This window comes from Perissodus microlepis, chromosome 4 (genome assembly GCF_051167445.1).
Source record: "Perissodus microlepis isolate ML-2025 ecotype Zambia chromosome 4, ASM5116744v1, whole genome shotgun sequence".
NCBI classification, from domain to species: Eukaryota; Metazoa; Chordata; class Actinopteri; order Cichliformes; family Cichlidae; genus Perissodus; species Perissodus microlepis.
Genome location: NC_140464.1, coordinates 25094810 through 25112416, shown reverse-complemented (window position 1 = coordinate 25112416; position 17607 = coordinate 25094810). Strand labels below are relative to the sequence as shown.

At 40.5% G+C, this 17607-nt stretch overlaps 2 protein-coding genes across 5 annotated transcripts; both read left to right on the top strand.

Annotated features, from left to right (window-relative positions):
- The first annotated feature begins 1632 nt into the window (after positions 1–1632).
- On the top strand, positions 1633–10630 carry tom1 (target of myb1 membrane trafficking protein). Of its 4 annotated transcripts, none has more exons than XM_084926694.1 (16): positions 1634–1817; positions 3707–3791; positions 3884–3962; positions 4046–4195; positions 4301–4435; positions 4546–4677; positions 4903–5019; positions 5258–5388; positions 5504–5546; positions 5648–5780; positions 5931–5994; positions 7553–7622; positions 7896–7961; positions 8368–8430; positions 8691–8730; positions 9959–10630. In XM_084926694.1, the coding sequence occupies exons 1-16, from the start codon at positions 1766–1768 to the stop codon at positions 10045–10047; spliced, it is 1449 nt and encodes a 482-aa protein (XP_084782820.1). In that variant the 5' UTR covers positions 1634–1765; the 3' UTR covers positions 10048–10630. The 4 variants fall into 4 exon arrangements, with proteins under 4 accessions (XP_084782822.1, XP_084782820.1, XP_084782819.1 ...); XM_084926693.1 differs by having other exon boundaries at positions 5255–5388; XM_084926696.1 differs by lacking the exon at positions 4546–4677 and having other exon boundaries at positions 1633–1817; positions 5255–5388.
- A 919-nt stretch (positions 10631–11549) lies between these two features.
- Positions 11550–16255, top strand: gcat (glycine C-acetyltransferase). Its single transcript, XM_084926692.1, has 9 exons — positions 11550–11857; positions 12582–12712; positions 12794–12895; positions 12971–13117; positions 13246–13400; positions 13719–13801; positions 14157–14328; positions 14526–14647; positions 15280–16255. Exons 1-9 carry the CDS (start codon positions 11644–11646, stop codon positions 15429–15431), a joined length of 1278 nt encoding a protein of 425 aa, XP_084782818.1. The 5' UTR covers positions 11550–11643; the 3' UTR covers positions 15432–16255.
- The last annotated feature ends 1352 nt before the right edge of the window (positions 16256–17607 follow it).

Below are 17607 nucleotides of genomic sequence, written 5' to 3'. Positions count from 1 at the left end.
TCATGCACTGGATCAAACTTTGAGTTAAAGTCTAACAGCACACCCATGTGGCAGAGAGCTACACAAGCATGAAGATCGAGCCTCTCCTGTCCAGGTCTGTTGTATCTTTGCTATCCAAACTCTTATAAATCCACTTTTCTGTCCAGCTTTTAGGACCCAAGGAACTGATACTGTGGTGCGATCAGTTAAGATGAGTGTTTTTTTCTCCAGCTATGGTATGTAATACCTGATGAAGACCACATCTGTCTGCACTGAGAATTAACTCTTTATACAGTTAGAGATGGTGTGCATTGTATTTCATTTTATGTAAAAAGGTTAGGCTATATCTCTCTATCTATCTATGAGAAAGTCTTCAGCTGCATGTGAGTGGTGCAGGAGATTCTCCATTAATTATTCACAACCATTATCCCAGCTACAGTTATTTGGATGGTCTCTGCATCAGCTGATGGAGGAATCAACCTGTGTTTTAATTCAAACTGCATTCAAATAGCAGCAGCAATGATGAACTCCCTCATTCCAACAGCTAGCAGTCCAATATTCAGGCCACAGAAATGGCTCCTCACAAAAACAACAACAACAATAACAAAGCAGATACTTCAGTTATCGCATTTACTAGTAAACATACAGCAGTGGTGCTCAGTTACATTTTGTTATCTGGCTGCTTTGTAGCATTGTCAGTCTCTCTTTTTTAAGAGCCATCCATAAGTGTAAATCAACAAGAGGGATTATTGGGGTAAATGTGTTTAAGTTCCAAAATAAGAATTATGCATTCACAGAACCAGAAAATCTTATTGCTTGAAATGTAATTATCTCACAAGCTGCAAATCCTGTCCCCTTCTCCTCTGATGCAGTGAGCAGTTTGATAACCACGTAGGACCCAGAGGTAAAATGAGGAGGATATTAGAATAGTTTTGTTGTAAGTTCTCTGCTGTTTTTCAGTCAGCCTCCATAGCTGAGATGATTCCTAAAACCCAACGCAGCAAAACTACATATACAGCACATGTGACATATTTGAATGTGAAGCATTACATTGGTCGCATGAAACTATAACTAGAGCATGATTTGATTTGAGCTCGCTACTAAACCCATCACCAACAGCCCACCTCAGCAAGGCTGACGTTTGCTCTGTATTGTCAATGCTTGATCATTTGTGCATTATACATCCAACACATGCATTTTCATGGCTTACTAGTGTGAAATGCAAATATAAAAACGGACAAAATTACATCAGCATGAACGTCACCACAGCTCTTACAGTGAAAATGGTTAATTGTCTCTCTGTTAACTTATTTATGAAAATATTTCATTTTTAAATGATAACTATTGATATATGACACACAAAAAAAACATTTATCGACCTTTCTTAAGTGACATTTCAAGTGATCTCGGGGTGCCCTGCTGCTTATGGCTGAAATCTGACTCTAATAGAGGACCCTTACTCAGTGCTCAGACAAAACCCATGCTGTGGTTCTTACACGCAGGTAAGTATTACTAATAGCGTGGCAGCAGTGCATGCAGTAAAGAATAATGCCTGTGTGTGGCGCAGTTACGCTGTACTAACACTGGTACGCTGACCATCTGATAACTGCGGGCTGCTTTCCCTTTAAAACGCATGACGCAGTTCAACTGTTGCCCCACTTTGTTGTGTGAAGCCGCAGCAGTCTGCAGGAGAGAGAGAGAGAGAGAGACAGCGGGGCCGCTTGCTGTCGCATACGGCTCGGCCCGGAGACGTCGGTGCTTCGCTGGGCCCCTCACCGCGCTCATCATGGAGTTTTTAATGGGGAATCCGTTCAGCACGCCCGTGGGACAGCGCATCGGTGAGCGCCTTTATGAGTCTTTACACTGCATAAAAAGAAAATTCTCCAGTCAGGCTCGGGTGTCTTATACCGACACCTTACATCTCCCGCAGTCACGTCCCTGCAGGGCTGCTCTGTGGACTCTTATTGTCGAGGCTTTTGTCGGGGTGATGCGTTATAATGCGATTATGTTAGAGAAATAGAAATCAAGTTAAATTCATTAGGACTGACAGAAGAACAACGGCTTATGGTTTGATTGACGCCCCTGTGAGACAATGACTTGGCAGAGGCGGGAGGAAGACGCTGAGGTGCTTCAGTTGATTGGTTGTCCCCGGCTCTGCCTTAACCTGCAAATAGCTGGGCGGCCGCAAAGAGTGGCCGACATCCCCCTGACCCAAATCTGACGATCGTTTGGCTGTAGCCAGTGATAATGGTGGAGATCCAGAGATGCTCATTAAGATATGTAGATGAGGAGATCTTAGTTGAAGCTGCAGTATAAGTCTTTACACGATTTGTAATCTAAATAATATTATAATCTAAATAAAACTTAAATATAGCCTAGTCTTGAATATAGTGAATTTAATATTTCCATCAGTTTTTTGGTCAAGTTAATTCAGTCATCTGATAAGCTGGTCTAAAGTTTAACCTCCACACAGTAAACTGATCAAAAATCCAAACAAGCCACATGCTGTTCTAGAGTCTGTTGGGGCCCTGGGCAAAAATTCTCAAAGGGGCCCCTTCAACCAGCATTCATCACCATTATTCTGTAAATAATCAAACGCCACCACCAACAACAATCCTCTAAAAATCCCCCACAGTTAAGGCTAGAGTAGCAACAATTAGTTATTCAGCATTATGTTTAATTATGATCATTTTCTCCTCTTCCTCTTTTTTTCTTCTTCCTTTTCCTCACTTTGATGAGTGAGGAAAATGTGCCATGTTCTCATGGCACATTTTGATATAGTTTAAATGTAACTCCTGACAAACCTTGTTAAAAGGGCCCACTTTTTTTTATCTTTTGCCATTTAAAAGTGCCAGCAAATTAATGATTTTCATTGTTTTCATGTAATTTTAATGTTTCTAACATGAAATCTTTTTTTTCCACACAAAAATTTTAAATAGGGTGAATTAGACATTAGACACGTCAGTCACTAAGGCATATAGGCTAGTCAGTGACATTCTGGCAAACATGGAGAAATGGCATGTTGCCTGACTGTTTGCAAGTCGTTGTTGGAGGTTATGAAATTGGTTAATGTTGGGACAGTGACAAAAAAAAGTCATTGATGATGATTCTTTGTTTTCTTTTCTTTTCTCTGCCATCAAATTTAAAATGTACTGTAATTTTTCATAAGATAGTAAAATGTAAAACCCAATATTTCCAAAATTGGGTTTGCATAATGTGAAAAAACACATAAAAGCATTAATAAAATACAATTAATACCGTCCTGGAATTACTACAACTTCAAGCAGACAAAAAACAAACAAAAAGCAGCTTAATGTTTTCAGAGACTGAGGTCAGCCCCGTGGTATACTGTTTAAAATATTCCAAGTCTGTATGTTTGGTTATTGGCATCCTTTTAAGTCTTGTCACTTTTAAATGAGGTTTTACAATTTCTGTATAAAGGTCAGAATTTACAGTTTGACTATGGCTCTATAATGTCTGCTTACTATGTATTAAAAGGCACCTATTTATATTCCTTTTAAAAATATGGGAGTCCTAAGGTCAGTCCCTGTGGAACGCCACACAATCACAACCTTGACATAGGAAATGAAAATAATGTTTACTAAAGGCGAATTTGTCTCTACGTTGTTACCATGTATTATTCATAAAGGAATAACAAATTCATGTATTTCTACTAATTATAATGTAACAATGAGACATGTTTCATGTTTTCACCTACTTTGCACAGAGCGTGCGACCAGCTCCAGCCTGCCATCTGAAGACTGGGAACTCAACATGGAAATCTGTGACATAATCAACAGCTCAGAGGAAGGGTGTGTGCACATTCATTATCTGTTAGCATCAGGAACAAGCTTGTCCTCTTGAGGTTGCATGTGGCTGACTATTGAAAATGTTGTAATTACAGGCCCAAAGATGCACTCAGAGCCATTAAAAAAAGGATTGTGGGGAATAAGAACTTCAAGGAGGTTATGCTAACGCTGACTGTGAGTGTTGACTCTTTATGTTCTCATCAGATGTGTGTAGTTTTTAATTGGTAAGGCATTTCTCTGAAACTCTGTGATTTCAGGTCCTCGAGACCTGCGTGAAGAACTGCGGCTACAGATTTCACATCCTGGTCACAACGCGTGATTTCATAGAAGGGGTTCTGGTGCGGTCGATTATCCCGAGGAACAACCCTCCACAAATCTTACATGACAGAGTGCTTGGCATCATACAGGTGAGGCGTGGCTCAAGGGAATAAAAGAATAAAGTTGTTGTCATTCTTTAGTGTTGTCACATTGGTTTACTGTCTAGTCCTAATTTGTGGTTTTCTCTTGTCAAGGCGTGGGCCGATGCATTCCGCAGCTCACCCGACCTGACGGGTGTGGTATCGGTCTACGAAGACCTGCGAAGGAAAGGACTCGAGTTCCCCGCCAATCAGCTGGAAGGTTACACACCACCCGAAGCCCCGAAAAAGGTGGATACGGGGCTGGGTGACCTTTGTTTTATTGCTAACAGTTAGGTGTTGCCTATCATTATCTTTGGTCTTTTTTCCTGTCTGGTCATTTCTCCGCCTTTGCTTATCAGACTTTGCCTGGCAATGGGCCTGCTGTTACTACTCTGCCTGCTGTACTCCTGTCTTCCAAACCACTCATCCCACCTCAGACCTCTGATCTAAAACTGGCCCTTGAGGGAAACAATGCCTTGACTCACAGCCAGGTGATGGGACTGGAAAGGGACTTACTCTTATTATAATTGCACTGTGCTTCTGTGCTAACTGGCTTTTCTATGTTGGTTACAATAGAGTCACAGAACTCCTTTTTGTAGCTGTGCTTCTTAATTCTTTTTCGCTTCCAACCCTTATAAAATCAATATTTGCCTTCTTCTTCTTTTCATTGAGTTACCGTACCTGTGTTTATTCAGTAAGTGCTGTTGATATTCCAGGTGAAGAAGCTAAAGGCAGAGCTAGGAGTGGTGCGCAGCAACCTGACTATGATGTCAGATTTGATGAGTCAACTAGATCCAGTTACGGTAAAACAAGCAGACATGGAGCTGCTGGAGGTAAACACACACACACACAAGCACACACACAAATGAAGTCACATTTAAAAACAAGCTGTGTGTGTTTTACTGCATGAATGTGTAATATTCTCTGTGAGTGTGATCCTTTCCATTAATGCTGAGTAACAGTGCCTTACCCTTAACTGATCTCCTACTTTATACGTTCTGTGTTGCATCTGGCCCTTCAACGCCCCCCCACCCCACCCACGCATTCTTTGTCTGATTGTGTCATTAGCAGTTATACACAGTATGTAAAGAAATGCAAGACAGGATAGTGAAGATAGTCCCCAGACTCAGCGAGGAGAAGCTGATCGAAGAGTTATTAGCAACTAACGATGAAATGAACACCGCCTTCAATCGCTACCACAGGTACCTGCGCCATTCACTCCATCACGTCATCGTGTTTATTGGCAAAATAAAGAGAAAGGCAATATTTCAGCATGGTGTTTCTCTGCACACGATGATTTCATTCTGTCATCGGCAGGTTTGAACGACGAATAACAAACGGTCAGAACGCAGCGCAGAAGGTAAAGAACGTGGCGGCCATTTTTGGAGTCTTTCCTCACAGTTGAAGAGTCCTAACGGCGTGAACTGGTTAAATTGTGCTGTTTCCCTCTGTGTCTTTCAGGGCCACACCTACATCAACTTAACAGAGCTAGACTTGAAGACTGACAGCCAATCAGAGGCTGCTTCAGTTACCAATGACAGCTCAATGAGTTTTCCAAAATCTGACAGTTTGTCCAGTCAGATGGCAAAACTTAGTAAGTACTGTACTTAGATAGATTTTTACATTGCCTATATTTTATCATGGCAAGCGTAGGGAAAGGAATTATGCAGCGATCCCTGATTTCATGCAGAACGTGGAGACTTATTCTGCTCTTTATTTGTTCCTTTTGCGTTTCTTCTTCCAGGTACAAGTGAATCAGATGACACTTTATCACAGAAAATAAACGTGTCAACTCAACAAAGACCAAGGTACAGAAAAAAACTGCATCATAAATGTGCAACCTTTATGACATAAACAGATGTTTGCACAGCAGGGTGATGTTTTAAATTGTAGAGCTGCACCGCTCACAAAAATGTCTTGTTTAAGGCAAAATTAAGTCATTAGTCTAAAGGAATCTTAAAGTAATATAGATTATTTATTAAGCACTTATTAAACTTTAAAGTAACTCTCTTAACTGATAAATACACAATTGAAATAGCTGAAAATTGATAATTAACTCAAAATAAACAGATTTCAGTTAACTAATAATTCACTGAAATCGCAGTCTGGCCTAAATAGTTAAATAAGAATTTATATAAATGGTTGCAATAATTAGCTAAAAAGCAAACCTTTGGCTTAAAAGAATGCATAATTTGTTAACAATTTCAGATAGTTAGCTATCAACAAAAGGTTTAAATAAATCACTAAAGTGTTACGGCAAGTGCTGTGCGGCAGGCGGGATGAAGGACCCAAACGCAGGACTCAGAAACTGAAAGTTAAACTTAAGGCGCAGCTTTATTCCTGGGAAAAAGTGCACATAAGAAATACACTTCACAAAAGTAAACCAAAATCTCAAACATGAAAACTAGAACTAAACTGTACAGTGGAAACTAGAAACTAGGAAACACATGCGAGAAAAACAAACCAGATTGAAAAGTAGAATATTTATGGGAACACGAAGGGAGAAACACAGCACAGAGAGGGTGTATGAAGGTTAACGACAACAAGCAGGGGGAAACTGAGGACTAAGATACACAGGTAGGATCACGGGAGGATGGGGAACAGGAGGAAACACAGCTGGGACAAATCAGACATGAGAGAAGGGAAGGCAAAACTAGATACACTGACCAAGCACACGAGACTATCAAAGTAAAACAGGAATACAACACGGAGTCAAAGACATGAGCTTAACACTACAACATAACTGACATGGTAACAGAGGCAAGGATTACTAGACAGGAGATGTGGGACCAGGACAGGGACAGAGAAAACATGGGGACGGAGACTGAACACAGAACAGAGACTGTCAAAATAAAACACAAAGCACACAACAGGCACAGAGACACAGACTAGACACCGAACAGAGGGAGCACCCAATCTAAACCTAAGAACTAAACTCTTAACAAGAATTAAACCAAAACATGAGATAATAATAATAATCAAAACAGCACAACTAGTGAATCAGAACATAAACCATAATACAGAATAATACCAAAACACAAGCAACTCAAAATGATCCAGAACTGTGACAAAAAGTTATAAACATTAAAATAGCTAGCTAAAAGTGGTTGAACCATTTGGCTTTTTACAACTTGAAGTAACCACCCTTGCCCTTATATGAACAAATAAATATGAAAATAGGTTTTAAAATAAATTTTTTGTGACTATTCGAGTAAATTACGGTGATTTAATTGTTTTGTGGTGACAGTTCCCACTCTTTCTTTTCATTTGTTCCTGAACACATGAGCCAACATTTAACTTTGATAAAAGTAATATCAGTTACTAGATTACATTGCAGTTAACCTGTTAGTAATTTTTGCCTTTCAGAGACGGGAGCGGAGTTGTGGTGGATGGTCTTGCTCAAGCTCAGGACAGCAGACTACAAAACACTGAACCTGTAAGCAAAGATGTCTATACTGCTTGCAAGGTTTCGATTTACTGATTTTTTCTTTTACTTAGCTGTGACATGACCTTTAGGACCAAAAGTAAATTCAGTTATGATATTGTTAAATCTATTTTAAACAGCAAGCATGCGTGAAATCCTGGTTTTTTTTTTGTATATGACAGAGCACCAAGTGCTGTACATAATATCTGAGCTACAGGCCTGAGTGTGTGTTACTTTGTTTGAGTAACTGTTTTCCTCCTGAATGAAATCTGTCTGTACGTGAAGGATGGCAGTCCAGCTTCCACTCGCAGCTCTTCACCAAAGTTAGATTGGATGATTAAAAGGGGAATGGTGGGTGTGAATTTTAAAACGTGCCCTGGCTTTACGTTGGTTTCACCTTTTCGTACCCTCTGTCTTTTGGTTCTTTTCATACAGTTTTGATTTACTTTGCTGTGGTCTGGGTTGGGTCACTTTTTGGCTTTGGTGGTTCAGTTACTGAAATAGAGCACAAAGGTTTGCATGACCAGTTGTGACGTCGTAAGAGCATGACACTGTTTGGTTTGCATTTTTGATATGCTGCATTGTTGTCACACCCAAAGTCTTCCTCACTGAATGCTATGTTTAGCCACATGTGATTTTTCTTTGTTGTTGTTTTTGCGGTTGACTTTCATTTTTGTTCTCATGGCTTCGTAGCTTTGTCACACCTTGATGAAGTTTTATCCATGTAGCCAATCTGTGTCTCTTCTTTCTTTCTTAGATTCCTATCACCCAGTCCAGTGTAATGGATGATATTGAGAAATGGCTTGCTTTGGATGATGAGGTAAGTCTGAACTGGGAATGATATTCATTCATCGAATCAACTTTGCCGAATTTAAAAGTTTAAAAAAGAAAAGAAGATGTTGATGGACTTTATAAAATTAATTGCAGATACCAATCCAAGGTATTAGAAATGTTTAGATATATCCACATAAAGGTGACTGACTATAAAAAGAAAGGACTAAGCGGGTGGGTTTAATTTGAAATTTGGTACACAGTTATCTTAAAGGATAATCAAATATACTTATTTTGTGTTTATGACAGTATGATGACTTTGAGGACTCCGATGGTGTGACCAGTGAAGGTGAGGATCCTTACCCATATGTCCTGTTCCAAAGGACCAGATTTTATAACCAAGTTAATACATGGGGCACACACTCTTAAACAGAAAACGTTCTTTGGTTATATTAAATGGAATATTTGCAGTGAAATACACACCCTCTTGTAGAACTGATAGACTGTATATAAAACAATGAAGATAGTGTATATGGAAGCGTTGACTTTGTCAAATGGCCAGCAGGTGGCAGTGTCTGCTTTCAAACAGAAGTCTGAACCTATAATCTTGGTCACTCCCTTAAATTCAGTTTCAACATGGCATGGTATGTATGCTTCATATTGCGTTCCTGAATAAGTTGGAAGTTGGAAATTATGAATTCCCAGTGAGCAATTTTTTTAGTGGAACACTCCCTCAAGTCAGAGTGGACCAACATACCCATAGTTAGAAATCCAAGATAGCAGCGCTGAATGTGAACAGTAGTAAAACTCTAAATATTTGATCTGTACTGCAAATGTTGTGTACTTGTTACTCATTAAATGAGCCATAGCAGAGCGCTGATCAGGTTCCATCACTGAATGTGTTTTCTGAAAGGCAAGAAAATGAGGTCTTTTGCTGTATAGCTAGTGATACCTGAAGGTCTCTACCTTGCTAGGAACCAGTATTCTCTTTCATTGCTCTTTCTGGAATGTGCTAACTCGGGATTGACATCGCTCGTGAGTTCCAACACATGCCTAGATATTCCAGTGTATCTGGAACACGGCATTTGATCATGGCTGGCTTTGATTGACAGCTTACTACTATCAATATATCCTTGTTTTTTCAGTCAAATCCACTCTACACTCATTGCGACAGCTAAAACTCTCAGGTTAAGGCATGAAAATGGGATTGTTTTTTGTTTTCTTTTTTTGGTAGCTTTATCCATCTTTTATATACAGTCTGTGCTGAATCTATAGACAAAACTTATTGTCCATTCAGATTGCTGCTAAAATATTTGAGCCACTGGTGAACTGCAGTGAGATTCTTTAATGCTTGGTAAATAGCTCTCTGTGTTACCTCTACCAAGGTAACCAAGGAGGTTAGAAGGACTTTTGTTTTTACCCCAAAATGTTTACTACTTCAAGGACTAAAAATGAAACATAAAGCACTCACATGTCTGGTCACAGCTCACTTTAACTCCAAAGTTGTGGCTTTGTTTACTCAGTGCAGGAACTTTCCTATAGATGTCTGATAAAGTGACTCCTGCTTGCCTCCCCAGAGTTCGACAGGTTTCTGGCAGAGAGAGCGAAAGCGGCCGAGCGTCTGCCGTCCCTGAGAGCTTCCTCGCAAGACAACTCAGAGTCTTAAAGTCTCACCTAAACCTGCCAAAACTAACATTACTCATGAAGCTCCTGCGCCACCTGCTGGATAATGGAGATTTCTTATTAATGAACAGTTGAATGGCAAATGACATTGTATATGTGTACCCTGCTCTTTTGCTGGGGGGAGCAAATGTGTTTTTTAACTTAAAACTAATGTCTGCGGAAAGACCGAAGTTTTTACTTGACGTTGTTACGAGGGTTGATCCACAAGCAAACATTTGCACATTTTTTATGGTTACATTCCTGCTGTTAAATGAGAATATTGTTACAAATTTTGCAACATAGATGATGTACTATATTGCTGTTATATATACATATATATATATATTGTTAAAGATGATGATGAGGTACAGAAATGCCCCTGTCAAAGTAGCAAACACTTGTAAGAGAAGCTCAGCCATAACTTGTGGTAATAGTTTGAGGCTTTATGTCGTTGTTGATGTCGGATGCTGAAGAAAATTTATGAGTTTTTTTCACATTCAGCTTGTCCCTATGAAGGTGTTTTACTTGAAGTTCAACAACAAGTGATGACACACTGCTGTCATATTAAACTAAAAGTATTAACTGGAGATTTGTGTGTTTGCAGTCTGTCTTTTTTTAAAATATATTTATAGACTTTTTCTTGCCATTACAAAAAAAAAAAAAATGGAGGCATAAGAACACATTATTTACAAATTTGCAAAGACTGGTCCTGTCCTTCTATATTGCCACAGGCTGTCTCCTCTAATTTTGATAGTAAATGGTAGATGGACTGGTCTGCTCTACCCAAGTACTCAAAGCATATCGCACATACATTCATTCATACACATGTTCAAACTCAGATGGACGCATCACGGGCAACCCAGGGCTTGAAATCTTGCACAAGGATACTTTGACATCCAGACTGCAGGAGCCAAGAAGCAACCCATCAATTGCTTCAGAAGCCGCTCTACTTCAGTGTCCACCTGGGCTGGATGTGAGGCTGGCGACAGCTGGGCACCCATATAGTACTATCACACATTATAAAAAATACTTAATGGTGGCAAAGGAATAGTAAATTTTAATCTAAAAAACACATGCATGGTTCATTTATTGTTTGTGTTTTAGCTTGATGTGTATTCAGTCTGGATACTGAGGGCACTTTCAACACACTGAAATAAATGTGTGTGTGTGTGTGTGTGTGTGTGGTATCTCGATCTCGGTACCGACACTCAAAAACAAGCAATGTTTTTTTTTTCTAGTTGTAACATACTGTATTGTCACATTTTTTTGCTGTAAATGTACTATATTTAAAACGCAAAGTACTTCCTGTGGTGTACAAAGTATTTGGAACGTACGAAACGTGACTAAAAGGAGTAAAATGTTGTTATAGTTTATATTAGGCATCAGACTGTGAACTACCAAAGTGGATATCAGCCAGTTAAAAAAAACTGTCTGCAATGCGATTGGACCAAACAAGCCACCTGCCAGCGGCCCTGCGCTCTGATTGGTCTTCCAGACAGACGCCTACCCTTGTTACGTGACGCAACCACGCTTGCTCTTTACATTGAGCCTTTCTGTGCCACGGTTCATATATCTTTAACAGCATAACGAGTTCACCGCTATGTCTCTCGGAAAAGCTGCCCGCAGTTTGGTGATCCCGCTCCGGGGGGCTCTGCGGTGTTCGGGCCTGAGCCGCAGCTACACCGCTGCCGCTGCAGCCCGGGCGGTGCTGGAACACGAGCTGGAGACGATCCGAGCCGCGGGGACGTGGAAAGCGGAGAGGATCATCACCTCCAAGCAGGGTCCTGAGATCAGCGTGGACGGCAGTCGTGGCAGTGAGTACTAGGAGTTTCCAGTTACAGCAGTTTTATAAGTGAGCAGTAGCACCCTCCTCGGTGATGGTCCTTAAACGCACCGTCCCAGGTAAGGTTTCAGTTCTGCCACGTTCTTATCTCAGTGGTGAACTTGAAGTAATCCCTGCTACTCCCTTGTTTTGCACTTCTGAAGCTATTCTCGGCGCAGCCTTTGGAAAAACATTAACCAAGAACTCGTAACAGCAAAAGTATGAGATTCAAGCTTTAAATAATTCAAAATAATTTGTAAAGTGCTCTTTATATCATCAACAGAAAGCTGTTTTGTGCTTTGTACAATGCAAAGTTCATTGTTTGACTTGTGAAGGCTCTAGCATTTAACTGCACTGCACCAGTTAATCTCTGCTTTATTTGCTATTGTTCCAGCAAAGCAGCCATCACTGTTTATATTTCAGCATGAACCCTTGCCAGAGATCGACTCTGCTGATTTATGAATGGGCCACAGACTTTAGGTCGTGACCCCTCGTGCACCAAAACGACCCGTTCATTTCATGTGCCCGACAGTGCCACAGTCCCATGCATTGTTTTCTCTGTCACTCTTTGTCTTCTCTCTCGTCTCGTCTGTAGCCTAAAACTACAAGCAGAACTTCTACTCCCAGCTTTGACATGCTCAAAGAGGTTATTATGGGACAGTGACTCTCTCTTTTTTAACCTTAATTTTCCTTTTGTGCATCCAAAATTCTCTCAGGTATACTGAACTTCTGCGCCAACAACTACCTCGGGCTGTCCAGTCATCCAGAAGTGGTCCAGGCAGGAATCGATGCTCTGAAGACACACGGTGCTGGACTGAGCTCTGTCAGGTTCATCTGTGGGACGCAGGTCTGGTGCTTAAAGATCACGCATATCACCCCAAAGCTGTCTAATTCATGAGGTTAATTTTGCGTAATGCGTGATTTACAGGATCTCCACAAAAAGCTAGAGCAGAAGCTCGCTGAGTTCCACGAGAGAGAGGACTGCATCCTCTACGCCAGCTGTTTCGATGCCAATGCGGGACTTTTTGAGGTAGGTCCAAATGGATTTGAAGCGAAGGACTTCCCCCGTTACGATCAGTATAACTCTGAATTATTCTCACAACAGGTGCTGCTGGGCCCAGATGACGCAGTGCTCTCTGACGAGCTAAACCACGCCTCAATCATCGATGGCATTCGCCTGTGTCGAGCAAAGAGGCTGCGGTACAAACACATGGACCTCGGTGACCTGGAAACCAAACTCAAAGAAGCTCAGGTGCGTGGAGTAAAACATTCCTTCTTGATCTAACTCTCCTTGCAGTGTGTTAGAAGATAGTGAAAAATGACAGCTTACTCAGAGGAGGTCACGCACCGATCACCTGCGCTCTCTGTTGTCCTCCTCAGTCGTCTCGTATGCGTCTGGTAGTGACAGATGGGGTCTTCTCTATGGATGGAGATGTGGCTCCCTTGCGAGGGATTTGTGACCTGGCTGATCAGTACGGAGCCATGGTGTTTATAGACGAATGTCACGCCACAGGTTTCCTAGGGTCTCGGGGAAGGTGGGTAAGAAAAGACTTCAACTGAAAAATCATAAATCGGTTATTTTGCAAAATAAAATACAAAAGACCCAAAATTGTAAAAGTGTAGTGCCCAAATATCATTTTTAATTTCTAAGTTCGGGGCAGAGAAGAGTGGATTGTTATTAACAGCTTTTTAGGGCAGTTTTTTTATTCAGTGTCTTTTTCAATATGACCACTAGGTGTCGCCAAAGCCCCGTCTTACAGTAACTACCGTGAGACTGGGCTCTTGATAAAGTTTAGCTATCTCTATTATCAAGAGGTGACGAACTAATGTTACCACTTCCCTCTGATTTGCAGAGGAACTGATGAACTCATTGGAGTGATGGATAGAGTTCATATTATTAACTCCACTCTGGGCAAAGCGCTGGGAGGAGCAGCAGGTATGACTCCATTCTAACATGAAGGCTCTCATAACATCTTTTTATTAAGTATAAATTAGTAAAACGTTGTACATTTAACACAGACATAGAAAAGAAGCATTTGTTTAGTGTAGTGCATCGGCCCACCTGACAATTCCACTTTTGATATTTACTCAAAGTTTTTCCTGTAATAAATGCGAGTGTAAAGTCCCTTTTCCATTAGTACCTACTCGATTTTCAGGGTTTTCCATTAGCTAATAATACCTGTTACCCAGGTACTGTTTTTGAAACTCCTTCTAGCCGAGGTTCCAAGTGATCCGAGCAGGTACTAACAGACTTATCCAAGGTGTGATGTAGTTGTTTTGTTTTCTCTCAGGTGGTTACACAGTCGGCCCAAAGCCTCTCATTGACCTACTCAGGCAGCGCTCACGGCCCTACCTATTCTCCAACGCGCTCCCCCCTCCTGTGGTGGGCAGTGCCACACGGGCTGTGGAACTGCTGCTTGCCTCCAACGAGATTGCCCAAAGCATGACGGCCAAAACGATGCGGTATGTTTTGTTCTTACAAACAGTGGAAGTCTTCTATGTTTTTAGTGTTGTGTACATCATAAACGCCAATCGATTTATCTGTAGCAATACTAATATCATATATAGGATGTCCTGCACTTAGTGATAAGGTTTATACTGCTTACAACTGGTTTTACCAATCTGTGAGTATAATAGTTTTCTCTTTGCTGTCAAATCAGGTTCAGGAACAAGATGACGCAAGCCGGCTTCACCATTGCAGGCTCAGCTCACCCCATCTGCCCTGTGATGCTTGGCGATGCACGTTTGGCCTCTTTAATGGCTGACGATATGCTAAAATTTGGTGAGACCATAGACTGTGTATAATAGATGGAATGTTAGCCATTCATTTTCAAAGAATTAATGTTCAAATTCTGGCCTCTGCCATGTTGTTTTTTTTTTCTTTAAGTCAGACATGACCGTGTTTTGATGAACGACAACTGCTAAGTTATTGGTTTATTATGCTAGCAAGGCTGGTGAGCAAGCTCTAACCTGAGTAAGTGCTATGGCTACACAAGCTAATTAGTGCTAAGTAAGAAAGAAATTAAATACTGCTTTTACACTCATCAACTGACCACACTGACTTGCTGGACAAGCTAGAACATCCTGTTTCCCGTACAGCCATTTATCAGTAAGTGTGAGTAATAAAATAATTCACCACCTGCACTGTTGTTGTGAAGGGGGAAACTACAACTACAGACCAAAAGTAGTTTTTTGTACCAAGCTAAAAAACATGTTCATTTCTGGGAGTCTGAGGATTGACTCACTTTTGGAGACAGTCTCAAGTGGCCGCTCAGGGAACTGCAGTTTTTTTTGGCACTTCCACGTTAACTTTATTTTTTTCTTTAATGTAGATGAAACTGACTCACTTAGCAGAGAGTATGTGAATCTGCCACTGTGTTTATACAGTGTCACAGTAGTGTCTTCCCTCCACAGGAGTGTATGTGATTGGATTCTCCTACCCAGTCGTACCAAAGGGAAAAGCCAGAATCCGTGTTCAGATTTCGGCAGCGCACACGGACAAAGACATCGACCACTGTGTTGACGCTTTCATCCAGACTGGCAGAAAGCACGGCGTCATCTCATGATTCGAACAAACGAGCTGGAATCAGAAGGATTCAGAAAACTGCTTGAAATTGCAGGGTCACGCTGCCTGTTACTCAAGATCCATGAATGATGGTGATGGAAATTTTAGTTATATTTGTAGGTCACTGGAGGTGAATGTTATTTTTGTGCTTGCTTAACTGATTAAAGCACTTTTGCTAAAGTGTTTGCATTGGAACAAAAAGGGCAGTTGATTAAATGCTTTCATGAGTGAGAAAATGTTTCTGAAAGGGCATTTATCCACCCCGCAGATGTGATTCTGATGACTGTGAGGATAATGGTGACACATAATGTGCATAGATTATCAGCATGTGTGGTAAACATTAAACATCCTTCAAAGAGTAGAAGAGTTTTATTCATAAGAAAAGTCCATAATTCTCCTCTGAAGTTGAGATGCTAAATGCTAGAGGTGGCCGAATTGATTCAAGTATCAATAATATCCATACCAGCTGGTATTGGTATCAGATCAATACTAGTGCCATAGGATTAATACTATTCTCCAAATTCAGTGAATTGTGTTAAATAAAATATTTTTGTGAGGGGTAAAAATGAAAAAGTATACCTCAAACATGCTCTCTTCTACATAAGCTGCCTTTTTAGGTTCAAAGTATCAGTATTGGTATCAGCAATACTGGTCCGGCACTTACTTTGAATCAATATCAGAATTTACAGTCTTGCACACCACTACGAAATGAAAACCATTGTGCTATAAAATGCTTTTCTTTATATAATTTTGCTTGGATTCGAAGCAGCACTGTGCAGAGTGATGAAAACATTCACAAACATAGTAAAAGACTGTAGATTGAGAGGATGAGTGCTCTGGCTATGTGTTTTTTTCCCCTCTCCCATGGTTTCAGTCCTTGTTGCACTGAGTTGGTGTCTTTATCCTAGGATGAAATATTCCTGATAGGAGAGGTCTCTGCACCTATATGTGGTTTCCCGAACGGTTTGAATGCTACCGCATTCCCCAGCTAGCACCAAAACACCAAATAACCGAATCTGTTTTGGAGGCAGGGGTGATTTTAGCCCAAAGATTTATTTATTTTTTTTTTTTCTCCACAATATTTGCCGTTTGTGTGACACACTACTAAAAATATAAAAAGATTACAGTTCTTGGTTGAAACATAACATTTCAACAACAAAAGTATAGATAACCCCCCCTCCCAAAATGGTTTGTTCCAGCTCGCCTCTCGCGCTCTTGCTGCTAGTGATGTGAGATGCCACTGATTTCCTTTCCGATCCGATACCAAGTAATATTCAGGCTGGTATCGACGATACTGATCCGATACCGATACTTTGTGCAAAAACTTATTTTATTTATTGTATCTCAAATTATAGCATCATAATGATTACAGGACATCAGATTACTTGTTCTTATCACTTAATAATGCAGAGTTCATCATATAGAAATAAAAAACCTGAAGTTGTGCGCTATTTGAACACCTTGCCAGCAGCACTAAAGGACTCCGTGAGAGACGTCTGTCTCGCCCTAGCAGCACCTGTCCCTGTCCTCCTCTTCAGTTCACCTCAACATACGCTCGTCATATTCTGTGATATGATTTACTCTGAGGTGTTTGACAAGGTTAGTAAATGAATGCCACTACTCAAAGCTTAATATTAAGATTATAAATGAATAAAAGATAATAATGAATAGCCTAGTTATTCAAATAGCATCATCCAAACTGCTCCTCAAAATAACTTACCCTTAGACTCTGCTTTAGTTTCACTTTCACAAGCACGCTCTGCAAAAGCCTACGTTTCCTGTCAGCCTGCAACCTAGTCTTTCACACACTGAAGTCTGGGGCCTCTCCCATACAGACCAACATAACCAGCATATAAACATTTAAGATTATAAAAAGCATTGAACAGCATTTAAGATTATGAATTCAACTCAACAGTTTAAAGTGGTTATAACTGCACCTGTAATAAAGGCTAATTGGGTGCCAATATGTTTAAACGTCTTTTAGTTTATTAAAAAGTGAAGCACCACACACTAGTTTGTGTCATTGTCCAGATGTACATAAGCATGATTACACAGTTACACAATCATACCAAAACTCTGTCCTGATAGTTTCCACTTTCTCTTTTGTATCAGACATACTGAGACAATATTCGGGATAAATAACCATGAAAACAATTTATTTATTAAGTTTAGAGGTT

Excerpts from the sequence above, each read along its gene's own strand:
- tom1 (XM_084926693.1), top strand. The coding sequence starts at position 1,766 with ATGGAGTTTTTAATGGGGAATCCGTTCAGCACGCCCGTGGGACAGCGC. Across the intron at positions 5,389-5,503 it reads GCCTTCAATCGCTACCACAG|GTTTGAACGACGAATAACAA; the intron begins GTACCTGCGCCA and ends TGTCATCGGCAG. Across the intron at positions 8,731-9,958 it reads CGATGGTGTGACCAGTGAAG|AGTTCGACAGGTTTCTGGCA; the intron begins GTGAGGATCCTT and ends TTGCCTCCCCAG.
- gcat (XM_084926692.1), top strand. The coding sequence starts at position 11,644 with ATGTCTCTCGGAAAAGCTGCCCGCAGTTTGGTGATCCCGCTCCGGGGG. Across the intron at positions 11,858-12,581 it reads CGTGGACGGCAGTCGTGGCA|GTATACTGAACTTCTGCGCC; the intron begins GTGAGTACTAGG and ends AAATTCTCTCAG. Across the intron at positions 13,802-14,156 it reads AGCGCTGGGAGGAGCAGCAG|GTGGTTACACAGTCGGCCCA; the intron begins GTATGACTCCAT and ends GTTTTCTCTCAG.